The sequence below is a fragment of the Rhinatrema bivittatum genome, chromosome 9 (assembly GCF_901001135.1).
Source record: "Rhinatrema bivittatum chromosome 9, aRhiBiv1.1, whole genome shotgun sequence".
Classification (NCBI taxonomy): Eukaryota; Metazoa; Chordata; class Amphibia; order Gymnophiona; family Rhinatrematidae; genus Rhinatrema; species Rhinatrema bivittatum.
This window is the reverse complement of record NC_042623.1, coordinates 220,563,447-220,581,230: the sequence shown is the minus strand read 5'-3', so window position 1 is coordinate 220,581,230 and position 17,784 is coordinate 220,563,447. Positions and strand designations below refer to the sequence as shown.

General features: G+C 43.7%; 1 protein-coding gene across 3 annotated transcripts in view; it reads right to left on the bottom strand.

Moving 5' to 3' along the window:
• The window catches only part of ARHGEF26 (Rho guanine nucleotide exchange factor 26), a 445,885-nt gene that overhangs the window by 52,321 nt on the left and 375,780 nt on the right, over positions 1-17,784 (bottom strand). For 2 of the 3 annotated variants that reach the window (XM_029615040.1, XM_029615041.1), the window contains exon 11: positions 14,556-14,765. In XM_029615040.1, coding sequence (XP_029470900.1) covers positions 14,556-14,765 — 210 coding nt within the window. The remainder of the gene's footprint in view (positions 1-14,555; positions 14,766-17,784) is intronic. The other variant, XM_029615042.1, reaches the window with a different exon arrangement.

Sequence of the window (17,784 nt, the reverse complement as noted above, 5' to 3'; positions counted from 1 at the left end):
CCAGGCCTTATGTCCATACGTGGGTTGACCTCTGTCCTCGCCTGCTGTTCCTGTTCATCCAGGCCTTATGTCCTAGGTGGGATTGACTCTGTCCTGTATTGCTGTGCCTGTCCGTCCAGGCCTTATGTCCCTACAAGGGGTTGACCTCAATTGCTGTGCCTGTTCGTCCAGGCCTTATGTCCACACATGGGCTTGTCCTCTGTCCTCGACTGCTGATCCTGTTCGTCCAGGCCTTATGTTCCTAGGTGGGATTGACTCTGTCCTCAATTGTTGTGCCTGTTTATCCAGGCCTTATGTCCCTAGGTGGGATTGACTCTGTCCTGTATTGCTGTGCCTGTCCGTCCAGACCTTATGTCCCTACAAGGGTTTGACCTCGATTGTTGTGCCTGTTCATCCAGGCCTTATGTCCATACGTGGGCTTGACCTCTGTCCTCGATTGCTGTGCCTGGCCGACCAGGCCTTAAGTCCCTATGTGGGCTTGACCTCTGTCCTCGATTGCTGTGCCTGTTCAGCCAGGCCTTATGTCCCTAGGTGGGATTGACTCTGTCCTGTATTGCTGTGCCTGTTCGTCCAGGCCTTATGTCCCTAGAAGGGTTTGACCTCTGTCCTCGATCGTTGTGCCTGTTAGTCCAGACCTTACGTCTAGTCCTAACAGCAGAACCCTCATTGCAAAGGGAAGCCTCAGTCTCTAGAAATTCTAACTAATAATAATTCACAGCATGGATCCTTAAATGAAACAGTTTTCTTTAATTTCAGGGCAGAGAAGAGAACTTCCTCCATTTTGCTTATGAAGTCATGATCTGTTTTCAAATGCTTAAATCCTAACAATTTGTACCATTATACACTCTAGGGGCCAACCCATTCCAGAAAGCCCTTTCCTGCTCAAAGGAAAGGGAACTCTCCCCAGTGTTGCAGCCTATCTCTTAGCACCTGTTGACCCATGTTCAGAACAAGAAAAGATCTTCAAGGTACTTAGACTGTGGCAAACACAGTGAGACCATGCACACAGTGAGACCCTGCTCCAGGTCGCCACACTTTGAAGGCTCGTGCTAGACTCTAGGGGCCAACCCATTCCAAGGAAGCCCTTTCCTGCTCAAAGAAAGGGAACTCTCCCCGGTGTTGCAGCCTATCTCTTAATACCTGTTGACCCATGTTGAACCGCTGCTCACATGGCCCCCTGCTCCAGGTTGCCACGCTTTCAAAGCTCGTGCTCCACTCTAGGGGCCAACCCATTCCAAGGAAGCCCTTTCCTGCTCAAAGAAAGGGAACTCTCCCCGGTGTTGCAGCCTATCTCTTAGTACCTGTTGACCCATGTTGAACCGCTGTTCACAGTGAAACCTCCTCCATGTCGCCATGTTTTGAAGGCTCATGCTCCACTCTAGGGGCCAACCCATTCCAGGGAGCCCTTTCCAGTTCAAAGGAAAGGGAATGCTCCCCAGGTGTAGCCAGCGTGTATCTACCCTCTGACCCATGTTGAACCGCTGTTCACATGCACCCTCCTCTGTCTTGGCCTTGAAAACACTCGTTTGTATATCAGCTACGTCCACCAAATTTTAAAAGACCAGCGAGAGCTCACTAGACACCAATGGAAACATCCCACTCTAGGGGCGAACCCATTCTAGGGAGCCCTTTCCTGCGCAAAGGAAAGGGAACTCTCCACGGGTGTAGCCAGCCTGTATCTACCCTCTGACCCATGTTGAACCGCTGTTTACATGGAAACCTACTCCACCTCGGCCTTGAAAATTCTCGATGTTCTGGCCACTATCATAGTTGCTCAGTGTGTTGGTGCTAGTCTTTCTGCTTGCTATGTTCCCCCTTCATTGTGCTGTAGGATGTTGATGCCACTTGTCTTGCCACTTTGCCTGTCGTGCTGCCTTCGAGGGTTCATGCATCTGTTATCAGTGCACTCTTTTGAAGCTGTGGTGTGTTTTCGACACTGTCGCTAGTGTGCTTTGTGCCTCTGTTAAAGCGCTCTTACCACTTCTAGTACCCCTTTCCCCCTTTACAATGCCACTTTAGACTAAAGATGTAGCTTTATGTTGTTAACCCCAATTATTTATCCAAGTTCAATCTTCCTGTTTATTGTAAGACATCCTCCTGTCATGTTATTGTTTATAATGTAAACCGACTTGATTAGTAATTCTGTTACTGGAAAATCGGTATATAAAAATGCTAAATAAATAAATAAATAAATTTTGCCACAGTCTAAGTACCTTGGAGCTGTTTTGTTGTTCTGATGATTGTTCCCCAGAAGTTTCATCAAAATTGATAAGAAAACCCCAATTCTGCAGCAAAATATAGGCTGCAAATACTTCTCCCATTGACTTTCATGGGAACCGGAAAACAAATGCACTTATCAACGTATCGGGGGCGCCAATGGACTAATGCAACGAATTTGCCCGCCGACGAATACGAATGCCGAATCGGACGAATCCGTACCCTCTACACATCCCTATATAGCAGTAACTTGCAGCTTAATTCAACCATATATGCTGATTTAGATTATGTTTTCTCTCTTATACATTATCACCTTTGGAAATGGAACAAAAGGGGTTTTAGATCTGCAGATGGAGAGCAGCTCTCACACCACAACTTCTTGTAGTGCCTCCTAGAGGCATAACAATAGAGGGAAGAAAGTAGCCTCATAACTGCTATTTGCTGAATTAAGGCATATCAGAATGTTTAGTTTCAATGAAGCTGTAATTTCACTTTAACCATTACCTTAATTTTGTTGTATGCCAGATTCTATATTTTTCCAGGTTAACGACATAAAGCCTTCTCTGCCATGTGAGCTGTAACGCTTGAAGATTACATTCTTTCCCAGTTTGATTTTTTTCATTTTTAAATAGATCTATTTTAATTTTGACTTTTGTTTTATTTTGGATCAATCCAAACACTTTTTGGTCTAATTTTTGAGCTCACATATGTTTTAATTGTTTGTCTTTATGTGTTATTTGTGTGTCATGACACCTGAAGAAGGTAATGAATGAATTTGTGTGTCAGTTCAGTGAATTATATATTTCTATGTAATGTCTGAGCACCTAAGTTGTTTGTGGCTCTGACTATTGCATGTTACCTAATAATAAAGTGGGAACATAATGCAGATTAGTAATAGTATATGTAGGGATTATTAGATGCAGGGAGTTATGGACATGATGGAATTTTCTCATTGATTAATTTGAATTTGTTTTGCTCTTATATTAGGTTTTAATCCATAACATTTACATCTAATAATGAGTTAAGAGGCTATGCTCCGATGTCAGAAATACACCATACTGGGAGAACTGTATACGTCATGTGACATTGATTTCAGAAATCATCCCATCCTTTGCACAGAAGTCATCTTGCACTCTTCATTATATGGACTGAAGTGCTCACACTTTATACCTTATCTTTTTGTTTTTCTTGTTCTATTGGGGGTGGGGGGGGGGGGGGGTGGCCTTACCTAGATGCTGATTCCTTTGTTTTATGCCACTTTCACAAAAAAAAAAAAAAAAAAACATCAACAAAAACTTTATTGAGAATTCAATCAGACCCCGGTAGGCCACTACCAGACACATAGTGAATTTACTTATACATTTAAAGGACGGTAGACACATTCCTACTCCCATAGCAACATAAAACTTAACTAGGAACTGATCAAACTTGAGATGAAGGCAGCAATCCAGCAGCAAGAGGGGGGCTTCCCAGTCTTTTGCATAGAGTGTCACATGTATGAATTTTTACCCACCGGTGAGAAGTTGTACATGTGCATGCGATGCAAAGAGTTCCTAGCTCTCAGAGAACGAGACCGATCTCTGGAGGCTAGAGTGGCAGACCTGGAGGAGCTGAGGCAGACAGAGAGGTATATAGATGAGACCTTCAGGGACATAGTAGTCAAGTCCTAACTTCAGACTGGCAGCCCTGGTACTGCCTTGGAGGAAGAAGGTCTCATGATGGGAGAGCATCAACCAGGTGCAGCAGGAAAGGATCCTGTAGCAAGGACCTGCTCTCCAGGTAATGCATTGTTCTTTAGCACTGAGGATATCTCTCCAAGGCCTACTGCCCAGGAGGGAAGGGTTAGGTCGGCTGTTATAGTTGGTGATTCGATTATTAGGAATGTAGATAGCTGGGTGGCTGGTGGGCGTGAGGATCACCTGGTAACATGCCTACCTGGTGCGAAGGTGGCGGACCTCACGCGTCACCTAGATAGGATTTTAGACTGTGCTGGGGAGGAGCCAGCTGTCGTGGTACATGTGGGCACCAACGACATAGGAAAATGTGGGAGGGAGGTTCTGGAAGCCAAATTTAGACTCTTAGGTAGAAAGCTTAAATCCAGAACCTCCAGGGTAGCATTCTCTGAAATGCTCCCTGTTCCAAATGCAGGTCACCAGAGGCAGGCAGAGCTCCAGAGTCTCAATGCGTGGATGAGACGATGGTGCAAGGAAGAGGGATTCAGTTTTGTTAGGAACCTTTTGGGGAAGGGGGAGTCTTTTCCAAAGGGATGGGCTCCACCTTAACCAGGGTAGAACCAGACTGCTTGCGCTAACCTTTAAAAAGGAGATAGAGCAGCTTTTAAACTAGAACAAAGGGGAAAGCCGACAGTCGCTCAGCAGCGCATGGTTCTGAGAGAGGTATCTTCAAAGGAAACTAATGATGCATTAGAATTAGGGCATCCCGACAGTGAGGTTCCAATAATTAGAAAAATAGACCAAGTGCCTGTAACTAAAAACTCACCTGAACTAAAAAATTCTAACTTATCCCTGTCAATTAAAAAGCAGAATGAAAATACAAACAAAAAACCAACTTTGAAATGTTTGTATGCTAATGCCAGAAGTCTAAGAAGTAAGATGGGAGAATTAGAATGTATAGCAGTGAATGATGACCTAGACTTAATTGGCATCTCAGAGACATGGTGGAAAGAGGATAACCAATGGGACAGTGCTATACCGGGGTACAAATTTATCACAATGACAGAGGGAGGAGGTGTGGCGCTTTATGTCCGGGTTGGTATAGAGTCCAACAGGATAAACATCCTGCATGAGACTAAATACAAAATTGAATCTTTATGGGTAGAAATCCCTTGTATGTCGGGGAAGACTATATTGATAGGAGTATACTACCGTCCACCTGGTCAAGATGGTGAGACGGACATTGAAATGCTAAGAGAAATTAGGGAAGCTAACCAAATTGGTAGTGCGGTAATAATGGGAGACTTCAAATACCCCAATATTGACTGGGTAAATGTATCATCGGGATATGCAAGAGCAGCGGTTCTCAACCTGTGGGTTGCGATCCCGGCGGGGGTCGAACGACCAAAACACAGGGGTCGCCTAAAGCCATCTGAAAATACATATTTCTGATGGCTTTAGCCGCTGAGAAGTCGCGCTACCGTCTGCAGCAGCGCTATTCAGCTGGAACGCACGCCGTTATGGATGTGCATTCCAAACTGAATGCCTGCGCGCATGCGCAGACGTGATTGCATCATCCGTCCGGGGCCTAAGGGGCGGGGGGAATGCTCCACAGTCCATAGCAGCGCATTACATGTGTCCGGCGCTTGCTGACGTCATCAGTGGGCGGACGCAGCAAGCGCCGGAGGACAGAAGCCTAGGAGGCAGAGAGGCAAGAGGCGGAGAGCCAAGAGATCCTGGGAGACAGCCTGCTGGTGTAAAAAAGGTTAATAATGTAAAAACAGTACACACGCCATACACACAATACTGTGTAAGTGTAAGGTGCTTTGTGTGTAATCATTTCTGAATTGGTAAGCAAGAAGCAACCACAACCATCTCACTGAATTTGGCAGCATACTGTTGCAAAATATTGCACTGTTGTTTACTGTTATATTACTGTTGTTATATTTAAACCCATGCTATGCCATGGTGAAATGTTATTTATTGGCATTAGTAATAAATATTTCTCAGCATATAATTAAATATTGTTTTTGTGATTAATCACTATGTTTAAATTATGTTTGATTTGTAGCAATGAGAATATATAATGCATATCAGGTATTTACATTCCGAATCATAACTGTAGCAAAATTACAGTTTTGAAGTAGCCACCAAAATTATTTTTTGGTTTGGGGTCACCGCAACATGAGGAACTGTATTGCGGGGTCACGGCATTAGAAAGGTTGAGAACCACTGCGCTAGAGAGATAACGTTCCTGGATGGAATAAATGATAGCTTTATGGAGCAATTGGTTCAGGAACCGACGAGAGAGGGAGCAATTTTAGATCTAATTCTCAGTGGAGCAGAGGACTTGGTGAGAGAGGTGACGGTGGTGGGGCCGCTTGGCAATAGTGATCATAATATGATCAAATTTGATTTAATGACTGGAAGAGGAACAGTGTGCAAATCCACGGCTCTCGTGCTAAACTTTCAAAAGGGAAACTTTGATAAAATGAGAAAAATTGTTAGAAAAAAACTGAAAGGAGCAGCTACAAAAGTAAAAAATGTCCAAGAGGCGAGGTCATTGTTAAAAAAATACCATTCTAGAAGCACAATCCAAATGTATTCCACACATTAAGAAAGGTGGCAAGAAGGCAAAACGATTATTGGCATGGTTAAAAGGGGAGGTGAAAGAAGCGATTTTAGCCAAAAGATCTTCATTCAAAAATTGGAAGAAGGATCCAACAGAAGAAAATAGGATAAAGCATAAACATTGGCAAGTTAAATGTAAGACATTGATAAGACGAAGGAAGGCCAAATGATTGCTGGAATGGTTTAAAAGTGAGGTGAAAGAGGCTATTTTGCCAAAAGATCTTCATTAAAAAATTGGAAGAAGGATCCATCAGAAGAAAATAAGATAAATCATAAGCATTGGCAAATTGAATATAAGACACTGATATGACAGGCTAAGAGAGAATTTGAAAAGACGTTGGCCATAGAGGCAAAAACTCATAATAATAACTTTTTAAAATATATCCAAAGTAGAAATCCTGCAAGGGAGTCGATTGGACAGTTAGGTGATAGAGACCATCTCAAAAATTCTATACAAATTCTTTGCTTCATTGTTTACTAAAGAGGATATTGGGGAGATACCCATTCCGGAGAAGGTTTTCAAGGGTGACAATTCAGATGAACTGAACCAAATCACAGTGAACCTGGACAATGTAATAGGTCAGATTGACAAACTGAAGAATAGTAAATCACCTGGATGGAATGGTATACACCTCAGGGATTTGAAAGAACTAAAAAATGAAATTTCAGACCTATTACAATTAGGGCCGGATTTCAAGAATTACGCATAGGCGTAGATTTGTGCGCGCAACCCGGCACACACAAATCTATGCCCGATTTTATAAGGTATGCGCGCAGCCACACGCATGTTATAAAATCCAGGGTTGGCGCGCGCAAGGTGGTGCACACTTGTGCCCCTTGCGCACGCCGAATCCTAGGGGAGCCCCGATGGCTTTCCCCGTTCCGACCCCCACCTTCCCCTCCCTTCCCCTATCTAACCCGCCCCCCCAGCCCTACCTAAATGCCCCCCACCTTTATTTTTTTATTTACGCCTGCCTGGAGGCAGGCGTAGGTTGCACGCGCCGGCCAATTGCCGGTGCGCCATCCCCTGGCACAGTCACTGTGCCAGAGGCCTCGGTCCCACCCCCGCCCACTCCCTGCCCCTTTTTTCAAGCCCGGGAGCATACCTGCATCCCGAGGCTTGTGCGCGTCACCAGGCCTATGCAAAATAGGCTCGGCGCACGCAGGAGCGAATTTTAAAGGGTTACGCGCATAACCCTTTTAAAATCCGCCCCTTAATTTGTAATTTATCATTAAAATCATCTGTTGTACCTGAAAACTGGAAGGTGGCCAAAGTAATCCCGATATTTAAAAAGGGCTTCAGGGGTGATCCGGGAAACTCTAGACCAGTGAGCCTGACTTCAGTGCTGGGAAAAATCATGGACATTGTTATAAAGAATAAAATCACAGAATATTTAGATAGACATTGTTTAATGGGACACAGCCAGCTTGGGAAGACTTGCCTCATAAACCTACTTTTTTTTTTTGAAGGGGTGAATAAACATGTGGACAAAGGTGAACCGGTAGAGGTGGTGTATTTGGATTTTCATGACAGGCTTCTAAGAAAACTAAATAGTCAGGGGACAGGAAGTGATGTCCTTTTGTGGATTGCAAACTGGTTGAAAGACAGGAAACAGAGAGTAGGATTAACTGGTCTGTTTTCACAGTGGAAAAAGATAAACAATGGAGTGCCTCAGGGATCTATACTTGGACTGGTGCTTTTTAATATATTTATAAATGATCTGGAAAAGGGGTATGACGAGTGATCTGATCAAAATTGCAGATGACACAAAATTATGAAGAGTAGTTAAATCACAAGCGGATTGTGATACATTACAGGAGAACCTTGCAAGACTGGAAGATTGGGCATCCAAATGGCAGATGAAATTTAATGTGGACAGTACAAGGTGTGGCATATAGGGAAAAATTAACCTTGCTGTAGTTACACGATGTTAGGTTCCATATTAGGAGCTACCACCCAGGAAAAAGGTCTAGGCATCAGTGGATAATGCTTTAAAATCGTCGGCTCAGTGTGCTGCAGCAGTTAAAAAAAGCAAACAAAATGTTAGGAATTATTAGGAAGGGAATGGTTAATAAAATGGAAAATATCATAATGCCTCTGTATCGCTCAATGGTGAGACTGCACCTTGAATACTGTGTACAATTCTGGTCGCTGCATCTCAAAAAAGATATAGTTGCAATGGAGAAGGAACAGAGAAGGGCAACCAAAATGATAAAGGGGATGGAACAGCTTCCCTATGAGGAAAGGCTGAAGAGGTTAGGGCTGTTCAGCTTGAAGAAGAGACAGCTGAGGGGGGATATGATAGAGGTCTTGAAGATCATGAGAGTTCTTGAACAAGTAGATGCGATTCAGTTATTTATACTTTTGGATATTAGGACTAGGGGGCATTCCATGAAGTTAGCAAGTAGCACATTTACGACTAAAGGGAGAAAATTCTTTTTCATTCAGTGCACAATTAAGCTCTGAAATTTGTTGCCAGAGGATGTGGTTAGTGCAGTTAGTGTAGCTGGGTTCAAAAAAGGTTTGGATAAATTCTTGGAGGAGAAGTCCATTAACTGCTATTATCAAGTTTATTTAGGGAATAGCCACTGCTATTAATTGCATCAGTAGCATGGGATCTTCTTGGTGTTTGGGTAATTGCCAGGTTCTTGTGGCCTGGTTTGGCCTCTGTTGGAAACAGGATGCTGGGCTTGATGGACCCAGCATGGCAATGGACCCAGCATGGCAATTGATGGACCCAGCATGGCAATTGATGGACCCAGCATGGCAATTTCTTATGTTCTTATAAACCAGAAACCAAGATATTTAATGGTCCATTCTATGTCCTGCTCCTCTGATAAACTACCAGCTCTCTAATATCTGTAATTTCTCTCAGGCAAGGTTGGGGGTCACTACATTTATTTTCCTCCTGAGCATGTTGTCCTTCTCATGACTGCAATTACTGGAGACAATTGGTAAATAAATGTCCATGAACAGTACTGGCCTAATTATAAAAAGCATTTGCTTGCTTAAAATTTAATTTTAGAAGTCTAAATGCACTTTACCAGTGTAAGTGGGCTTTTGAAAATTGCAACAATATATAAGATTGAATTGTGTATACATGCATGTAACTTTATGCATGTAACTGGCTTTGCTATGATAGTATGTTACATTCACACATGTAACTTTTTTAAAAATTACCTTTATCTGTATAAAGTGCATAAACAATAAATCTACTGTATGTGTTTACATTTCAAAGCCCCAAACTGGACAAGCACAAGGATCCAAAACAATGATAGCATTTCTACAGTCCTGTATAAAGTACTGATTCTTCATTCACAATTTTATGTTTTCTGTACATGGCTTCAGAAAATTATGGGAGCCATCCAAAAATCATTCTGGGTACTTTTGAAAAGAAAACATAAATGAAAATATAACATATTATTGTAGCAGTTTTCAAAAGAACTGCGTTAGGTGAACTGAACATAGGTAAAACTTGTTGAATAACAGTGCAAAAAGACATGGCCAGAAGCACAGCCAAAGGATTGCTAGGGTGTATAGAATAGAGATGTGACTCGGAACCGGAATCGGTTCGGATTCCGGTTTGGATTCACATGTGGGGTTTTTTTTCATCGGGCCCGATCGCGGTTTTGTTTATCGGCTGCGCCCGAGCCGATAAACAAAAAACCCACCCCGACCCTTTAAAACTAATCCCTTTGCTTCCCCCACCCTCTCGACCCCCCCAAAAAACATTTTACAGGTACCTGGTGGTCTAGTGGGGGTCCCGGGAGCGATCTCCTGCTCTCGGGCCGTCGGCTGCCACTAATCAAAATGGCGCCGATGGCCTTTGCCCTTACCATGTGACAGGGTATCTGTGCCATTGGCCGGTCCCTGTCACATGGAGGGAGCACTGGATAGCCGGTGCCATCTTTAAAAATGGCGCGGGCCATCCAGTGCTCCTACCATGTTATTTAATGTCTCTATCATATATTTCCTATTTCGCTTTTCCTCTAAGGTATGTTTAGATCTTTAAGGTCTATCACCATATGCTTTAGAACAAAGAACACTGATCATTTTAGTAGCCATCCTCTGGACCGACTCCATCCTGTTTGTCCTTTTGAAGGTGCAGTCTCCAGAACTGTACACAGTATTCCAAGTGAGAACTCACCAGCGACCTGTACAGGAGCAATATCACCTTCCTTTTTCTGCTGACCATTCCTTTCCCTATGTAGCCAAGCATCTTGGCTTTTACTGTCACTTTATTCACCTGTTTGACTACCTTAAGATCATCAGATACAATTAACCACAGATCCAGTTCTTCTTTTGTGCTTAGAAGAATTTCACTTCCAATACTGTACCTTTCCCTTGAGTTTCTGCATCCTAAGAACATAAGAAATTGATATACTGGGTCAAACAAAGGGTCCATCAAGCTCAGCATCTTGTTTCCAACTGTGGTCAATCCAGGCTCAAGTGCCTGGCAAGTACCTAAACACTAAGTAGATCCCATGGTACTGATGCCAGTAATAGAAATGGCTATTCCCTAACGGGCGGATTTTAAAAGCCCTGCTCGCGTAAATCCGCCCGGATTTACGCGAGCAGGGCCTTGCGCGCCGGCGCGCCTATTTTCCATAGGCCGCCGGCGCGCGCAGAGCCCCGGGACGCGCGTAGGTCCCGGGGTTTTTGGAAGGGGGCGTGTCGGGGGTGGGACCCAATGATGCGGCGTTTCGGGGGTGGGGCACGGCATTTTGGGGGTGGAACTGGGGGCGTGGCGCCGGCCCGGGGGCGTGGTCCAGGCCTTCGGACCAGCCCCCGGGTCGGAGCACGGCGCGCCAGCAGTGTGCTGGCACGCGTAGATTTACGTTTGCTTCTCGCAGGCGTAAATCTACGGACAAAGGTAAGGGGGGGTTTAGATAGGGCTGGGGGGGTGGGTTAGGTAGAGGAAGGGAGGGGAAGGTGAGGGGAGGGTGAAAGAGAGTTCCCTCCGAGGCCGCTTTGATTTCGGAGCGGCCTCGGAGGGAACGGAGACAAGCTGCGCGGCTTGGCACGCCGGCTGCCCAAAATCGGCAGCCTTGCGCGCGCCAATCCAGGATTTTAGAAGATACGCGCGGCTACGTGCGTAACTTATAAAATCCAGCATACTTTTGTTTGCGCCTGGTGCGCAAACAAAAGTACGCGAACGCGCTTTTTAAAAAAATCTACCCCTAAGTCAACTTGATTATTAGCAGTTAATGGACTTCTCCAAGAACTTATCCAAACCTTTTTTTAAACCCTGCTACACTAACTGCACTAACTACATCCGCTGGCAACAAATTCCAGAGCTTAAATGTGCGTTGACTGAAAAATAATTTTCTCAGATTAGTTTTAAATGTGCTACTTCCTAACTTCATGAAGTGTCCCCTAGTCCTATTATCCGAAAGAGTAAATAACCGATTCACATCTACCCGATCTAGACCTCTCATGATTTTAAAGACCTCTATCATATCCCCCCCTCTGCCATCTCTTCTCCAAGTTCAACAGCCCTAACCTCTTTAGCCTTTCCTCATAGGGGAGCTGTTCCATCCCTTTTATCATTTTGGTTGCCCTTCTTTGTACCTTCTACAGTGCAACTATATCTTTTTTGAGATGTGGTGAATGCATTACTCTGAATTGTTTAGCATCAAATCTTAGCTGCCAAACCTTAGACCATTCCTCAAGCTTTTCTAGATCCCTCCTCATGTTTTCCACTCCTTCCTGGCTGTCCACCCTGTTTCAGATTTTGGTATAATCAACAAAAAGACAAACCTTTCCTGACAACTCTTCTGTTACGTGACTTATGAAAATGTTGAAAAGAACCAGTCCAAGGACCGATCTCTGAGGCACATCGCTAGTAAGAACTCCCTCTCCTCAGAGAATACTCCATTTACCAGTACCCTTTGTTGCCTTCCACTCAGCCAGTTTCTAACCCAGTCAGTCACTCTAGGATCAATACCAAGGGTGCACAATTTATTTATAAGTCTTCTGTGTGGAACCGTGTTAAAGACCTTGCTGAAAACCAAGTGCACTATATCTAGCACTCTCCCTTGATCCAACTTTCTGGTCACTCAATCAAATAAACTGATCAGATTTGTCTGAAATGATTTACCTTTGGTAAAACCATGTTGCCTTAAATCTTGCAATCCACTGGATTCCAAAAATTGTACTATCTTCTGATTTAGGAGTGATTCCATTAATTTGATCTCTACAGAGGTCAGACTAACTGGACTGTAGTTCCCAGCCTCCTCCTTTTTCCACTTTTATCAATAGGAACCATATTTGCCCTTTTCTAGTCCCCTGGAACTACTCCAGACTCTAAAGAAGCATTGAAAAAGTCAGCCAGTGGAGGTCTCTTTTTCCTCTTCCCTTTATTTACATTCCTATCAAAAAGATTAGTTGCCCTTATATCTCCTTTTAGTTTTTCCCACTGCCATTCTGCTTCCCATAGATTGTCCCATCCAGCAAATGACTCCTTGAGGTACTCCCCCAGTCTGAGAAAGTTAGTTTTCCTGATGTCTAGGACCTTCACATTAGAATGAACCTTCAACTCTTGTGTCTTAATATTGAACCACACCAACCGGTGGTCATCAGAAATACTGTCCTGTTGGTAAACACCAGATGCAGTATCCTGTGTGGGTTATGTTACCAGCTGACAAAACAGTTCTCCTTGCAGAGAATCCAGGATCTCCCTGCTTCTAGATGATACTGCAGTTGAGTTGCCCTAAACATCTGGAAGATTAAACTCCCCTAGCAACAGCACCTCCCCTTTCACAACACTCTGTGAATATCTTCCATTAAATCTCTATCCATCTCCTTTGTGATAGAGGTCTGTATATTACACCATTATAAACAGATGTTTCATTCCCTCTTTCCAGATTAACCTACAGTGCTCCTCCTCCTTACCTCATAAACCCAGTAATGTTGTTGCTTTAATACTGTTCTTTATATATAATTCCATGCCTCCTCCTTTCCTTCCTACCTGGGAGGATACAACCAGTAGAATCATGGAGGTCATAATGCCTCTATACAGGACATAGTCAAGACCTCACCTAGAGTAGCAAGTCCAATTCTGGAGGCCATAACTTTGAAAGGATATAAATAAAGTGAATGCAGTCCAGAAAAAGGCTATGAAAATGTTGAAGACTCTGCACCAAAAATCTTATGACATGAGAATTAAGGGCCGAAATATATATACCCTAAAGGGGAAGCGAAACAGGGAGGAGATATGAAAGACATTCAAATATCTCAAAAACATAAATGACACGCAAGAAGCAAACTCTTTTTTGCAGAAAGAATCCTGGAAAGAATGGTGGATGTAAGGAAAAATCTCTTAGTGGAGTCAAGAAGCCTGCGATAAGCATAGAAACCCTGTAGTTTCAATGAAGTGAAGGGAGAACCAGAGATCAACTCTGTCTATGGCACTGCAGCAGGAATGAAAATGGGCAGACTGCAAGCATGTTATGGTTCTTATCTATCATAGTCTATATTTTTTTTCTATTTTCATTTCATCCAGGAAATTGCTGATAGATAAAAAAAAAATAAATAAAAATAAATAAAATCAGATTACAGGAATAGAATACTGCTAAAATTTATGAAGGGATGAGGAACCCTAAATACTTTCTGGAAGGAAAGTGGTGGGGTGAGGAGGTTGCTTGAAGTGATTATGCAGACTGTTGAAAAGTTGCAGATTTCTGTGAAGGATTTGTAGACACACACAGGAAAATCCACTGCTGAACATGGAGCTGTCTGTGGATTGTCCAAAGATTTGAAAGTCTGCATTGTACTTCATTTTAACCTTTTGTGGTCTGCTTGCATCTATGTGTGTCACAACGAAGATCTCCCACTCGTTTATTATTCTCATTGAGTACTTATTAGGACAACTTGTTTGTCATGCTAGATTCTTTCATGAGTCATGAAGGCAAAACAGGAAAAAAAATCCCAAAAGAACATTTTTAAAAATACTTGTTATGGTTAATTTTAATCTTTCTCTCTTAGTTTAATCTTGAACATAAATACCCACAATTCTTCAGTAATCTACTTACAAAGTTTCAGCTCCTAGAAGCATCTCCACCTCTTCTCCTGCATGGTTACTGTGGATAGATAACATGAAGAGGTGACTGGTTGAGCTCTGGCGCAAGTACAGCACTGCTGAACTGTTCTTCCCTGGGGATGAATTCAGCTCCTCATTATCACATTGTTCAACTGATAGCTGATCCCGTAAGGCATAGTCTGTGACATTGTAACTGTCCTCACTACAAAAGAATAAAATAGATTAAAAAAAAAAAAAAATAGAACCGGAGAGTTCACAGTTGATGTTCTACATATTTTCAGCCCTGAGTCCCTCCGTCAACATTTTTGGAAATTAACAAAACAGCTGCATGTCCAGGATGCTAAAAAATTAAAGTTGGAGCCCTTGGGCTTTGTAGTGGGAAACTCAAATAGCTTTGACATTCATAAACACCCCTTACCCTATTCATTGAGAATTTAGGGATGATAGCAATCTAGGAAGTGAAATGTCCCTTGGTAGTTTGTTATATTTACTAATGAAAAAGGGAAAATGTGATGAGGGTAGATTTTAAAAGGAGCACGCACGGCATACATGTGCGCGCACTACCCGGCACGGACACGTATACCCGATTTTATAACTTGCGAGTGCAAGTTATAAAATCAGGGGTTGGTGCGCGCAAGGGGGTGCACAATTGTGCACCTTGTGCGCGCTGAGCCACGCTGTCTTCCCCCGTTCCCTTCCCCCTAACCTGACCTTCCCACCCCTTCCCCTAACCCCCCCCCCCCAAATTTTTATTTTACCTTTTGTGCCTGCCTCTGGGCAGGCTCAAGTTGCATGCGCCAGCAGCCTGCCGGCACGTGATCCTCCAACACAGCGGCAATGGACGCTCTGTCAGAGGCTTCTGGTCCTACCCCCACCCCGCCCCTTTTGTAAAGCCCCGGGACTTACATGTGTCCCGGGGTTATAGGCCCGGCGCGTAACCCTTTTAAAATCCTGCCCAAATTTCCTTTTTTTTTTCACATACTGCAATCAGAAAATACTTTATCCTTCTGTTTGAAATTTCCCTTTACCACTAATTCTATAACATTACTAAAATCCAACCATTTCTCAATTTTGCATCTATGTTAATTCTGCATGTTCTTCTCATGCCTCGCTTTCCTGATTCTGTCCCGTCCACTTCAACTCCTCCCAAAACCCTTATGCATTCCTTCTGTACCACCATTCTTGTTTTTCACATACCGCCTGCTTGATGCTTTACATTCACTGATTGCATGTCAAATAGTTATCGTGCAGAAAGTCTTAACATTTACCTATAAATGTAACTATGCTCTTGCCCTGTGCCTGTTTGCACTCTCATCTAATGTACTAAACACAGTTATTCCCTCTTCTCAGAAGGCACCTGACTGCTTCTAAGCATTCTCAAGGCTCAGGCAAACTTCTTCAGGTTATCCAAGATACTTTCTTATTTTCGACTCCAAACTAAAGTCTCATCTCTTCCATCTCATCTATTTTGACTACTTACCCTTCCTCTTGTCTTGGTTCACAAATATTTTCTTTGTACCATTAAATATTTGTCCATTTTTTAATTATTTTGAGGTACCTTAGTCAGGCCACATATAAAAACCCATAATATGTATACAATTGTATCATTATCAGGCCGATACAGTACAATGCAGTCTGACGGAGCGCACTGTTAGCCTGCATTTGGATGCGTGTTTTGGACGCGCTAGCTTTACCCCTTATTCAGTAAGGGGTAATAGCGCGTCCAAAACGTGCGTCTAACCCCCCCGAACCTAATAGCGCCCGCAACATGCAAATGCATGTTGATGGCCCTATTAGGTATTCCCGCGCAATTCAGAAAGCAAAATGTGCAGCCAAGCCGCACATTTTAGTTTCAGAAATTAGTGCCTACTTAATTTAGTGCCTACTTAATTAGTGCCTACTTAAATTAGTGCCTACTTAATTAGTGCCGACTTAATATCATGGCGATATTAAGTCGGAGGTGCCGAAAGTTTAAAAAAGTAAAAATAAATAAATAAATAAAATGAGCCCACGGCTGGCGGGTCGATAACTGGATGCTCAATTTTGCCGGCGTCCGGTTTCCGAACCCGTGGCTGTCAGCGGGCTCGAGAACCGACGCCGGCAACATTGAGCGTCGGCTGTCAAACCCGCTGACAGCCGCTGCTTCCATCAAAAAAGAGGCGCTAGGGACACGCTAGTGTCCCTAGTGCCTCTTTTTACCGCCGGCCATAATTTTAATAAATTTAAATACTGTATCGCATGCACAGGAGAGTGGCCTGTGTGCTCTCCCGCGATTTTACTGTATCAGCCCAATTGTAAGTTAATACATTGAAATTCTACATTTCTAAATGAGTAGCTTAAATGATGGGAATCATGGCCAATTGGGATACAGTCAAACTTATAGCATTTGTGCTTGGAATATCAAAACCCAATTAAAAACAACTGAGACATATGTTTCAACAACTAGAAACATAAAGAGCAAAATCAAGATAAAATATATCAAACAAAATTCAATAACCAAGGAATATAATTAATACTGTCCTTCCAATCCTTTCTCATTTACAGGTCGATACTGTAAGACCGCGGGAGAGCGGACGAACGCCCTCTCTCCCGGCGCGCGCACCGGCCCTTCGCTGGTGCGGGCGATTCAGTATTTAAATGAGGTGACGCGGGAAAAACGGGGAAAAGGAGGCGCTAGGGACACTAGCGCGTCCCTAGCGCCTCCTTTTTGTCAGGAGCGGCGGCTGTCAGCGGGTTTGACAGCCGACGCTCAATTTTGCCGGCGTCGGTTCTCGAGCCCGCTGACAGCCACGGGCTCGGAAACCGGACGCCGGCAAAATTGAGCATCCGGCTTTCGGCCCGACAGCCACGGGCCGAATTCCAATTTTTTTTTTTTTTTTTTTTAACTTTTGGGGACCTCCGACTTAATATCGCTATGATATTAAGTCGGAGGGTGCACAGAAAAGCAGTTTTTACTGCTTTTCTGTGCACTTTCCTGGCGCCGGAAGAAATTAGCGCCGACCTTTGGGTCGGCGCTAATTTCTTAGAGTAAAATGTGCGGCTTGGCTGCACATTTTACTTACTGGATCCCGCGCGCATACCTAATAGGGCCATCAACATGGATTTGCATGTTGAGGGCGCTATTAGGTGCCGCGGGTGGGCCGCGTGTTTTCCTCCCCATACTGAATAAGGGGTAAGGGAAAACTCGCGTCCAGAGCAGGCTGACAGTGCGCTCCGACGGA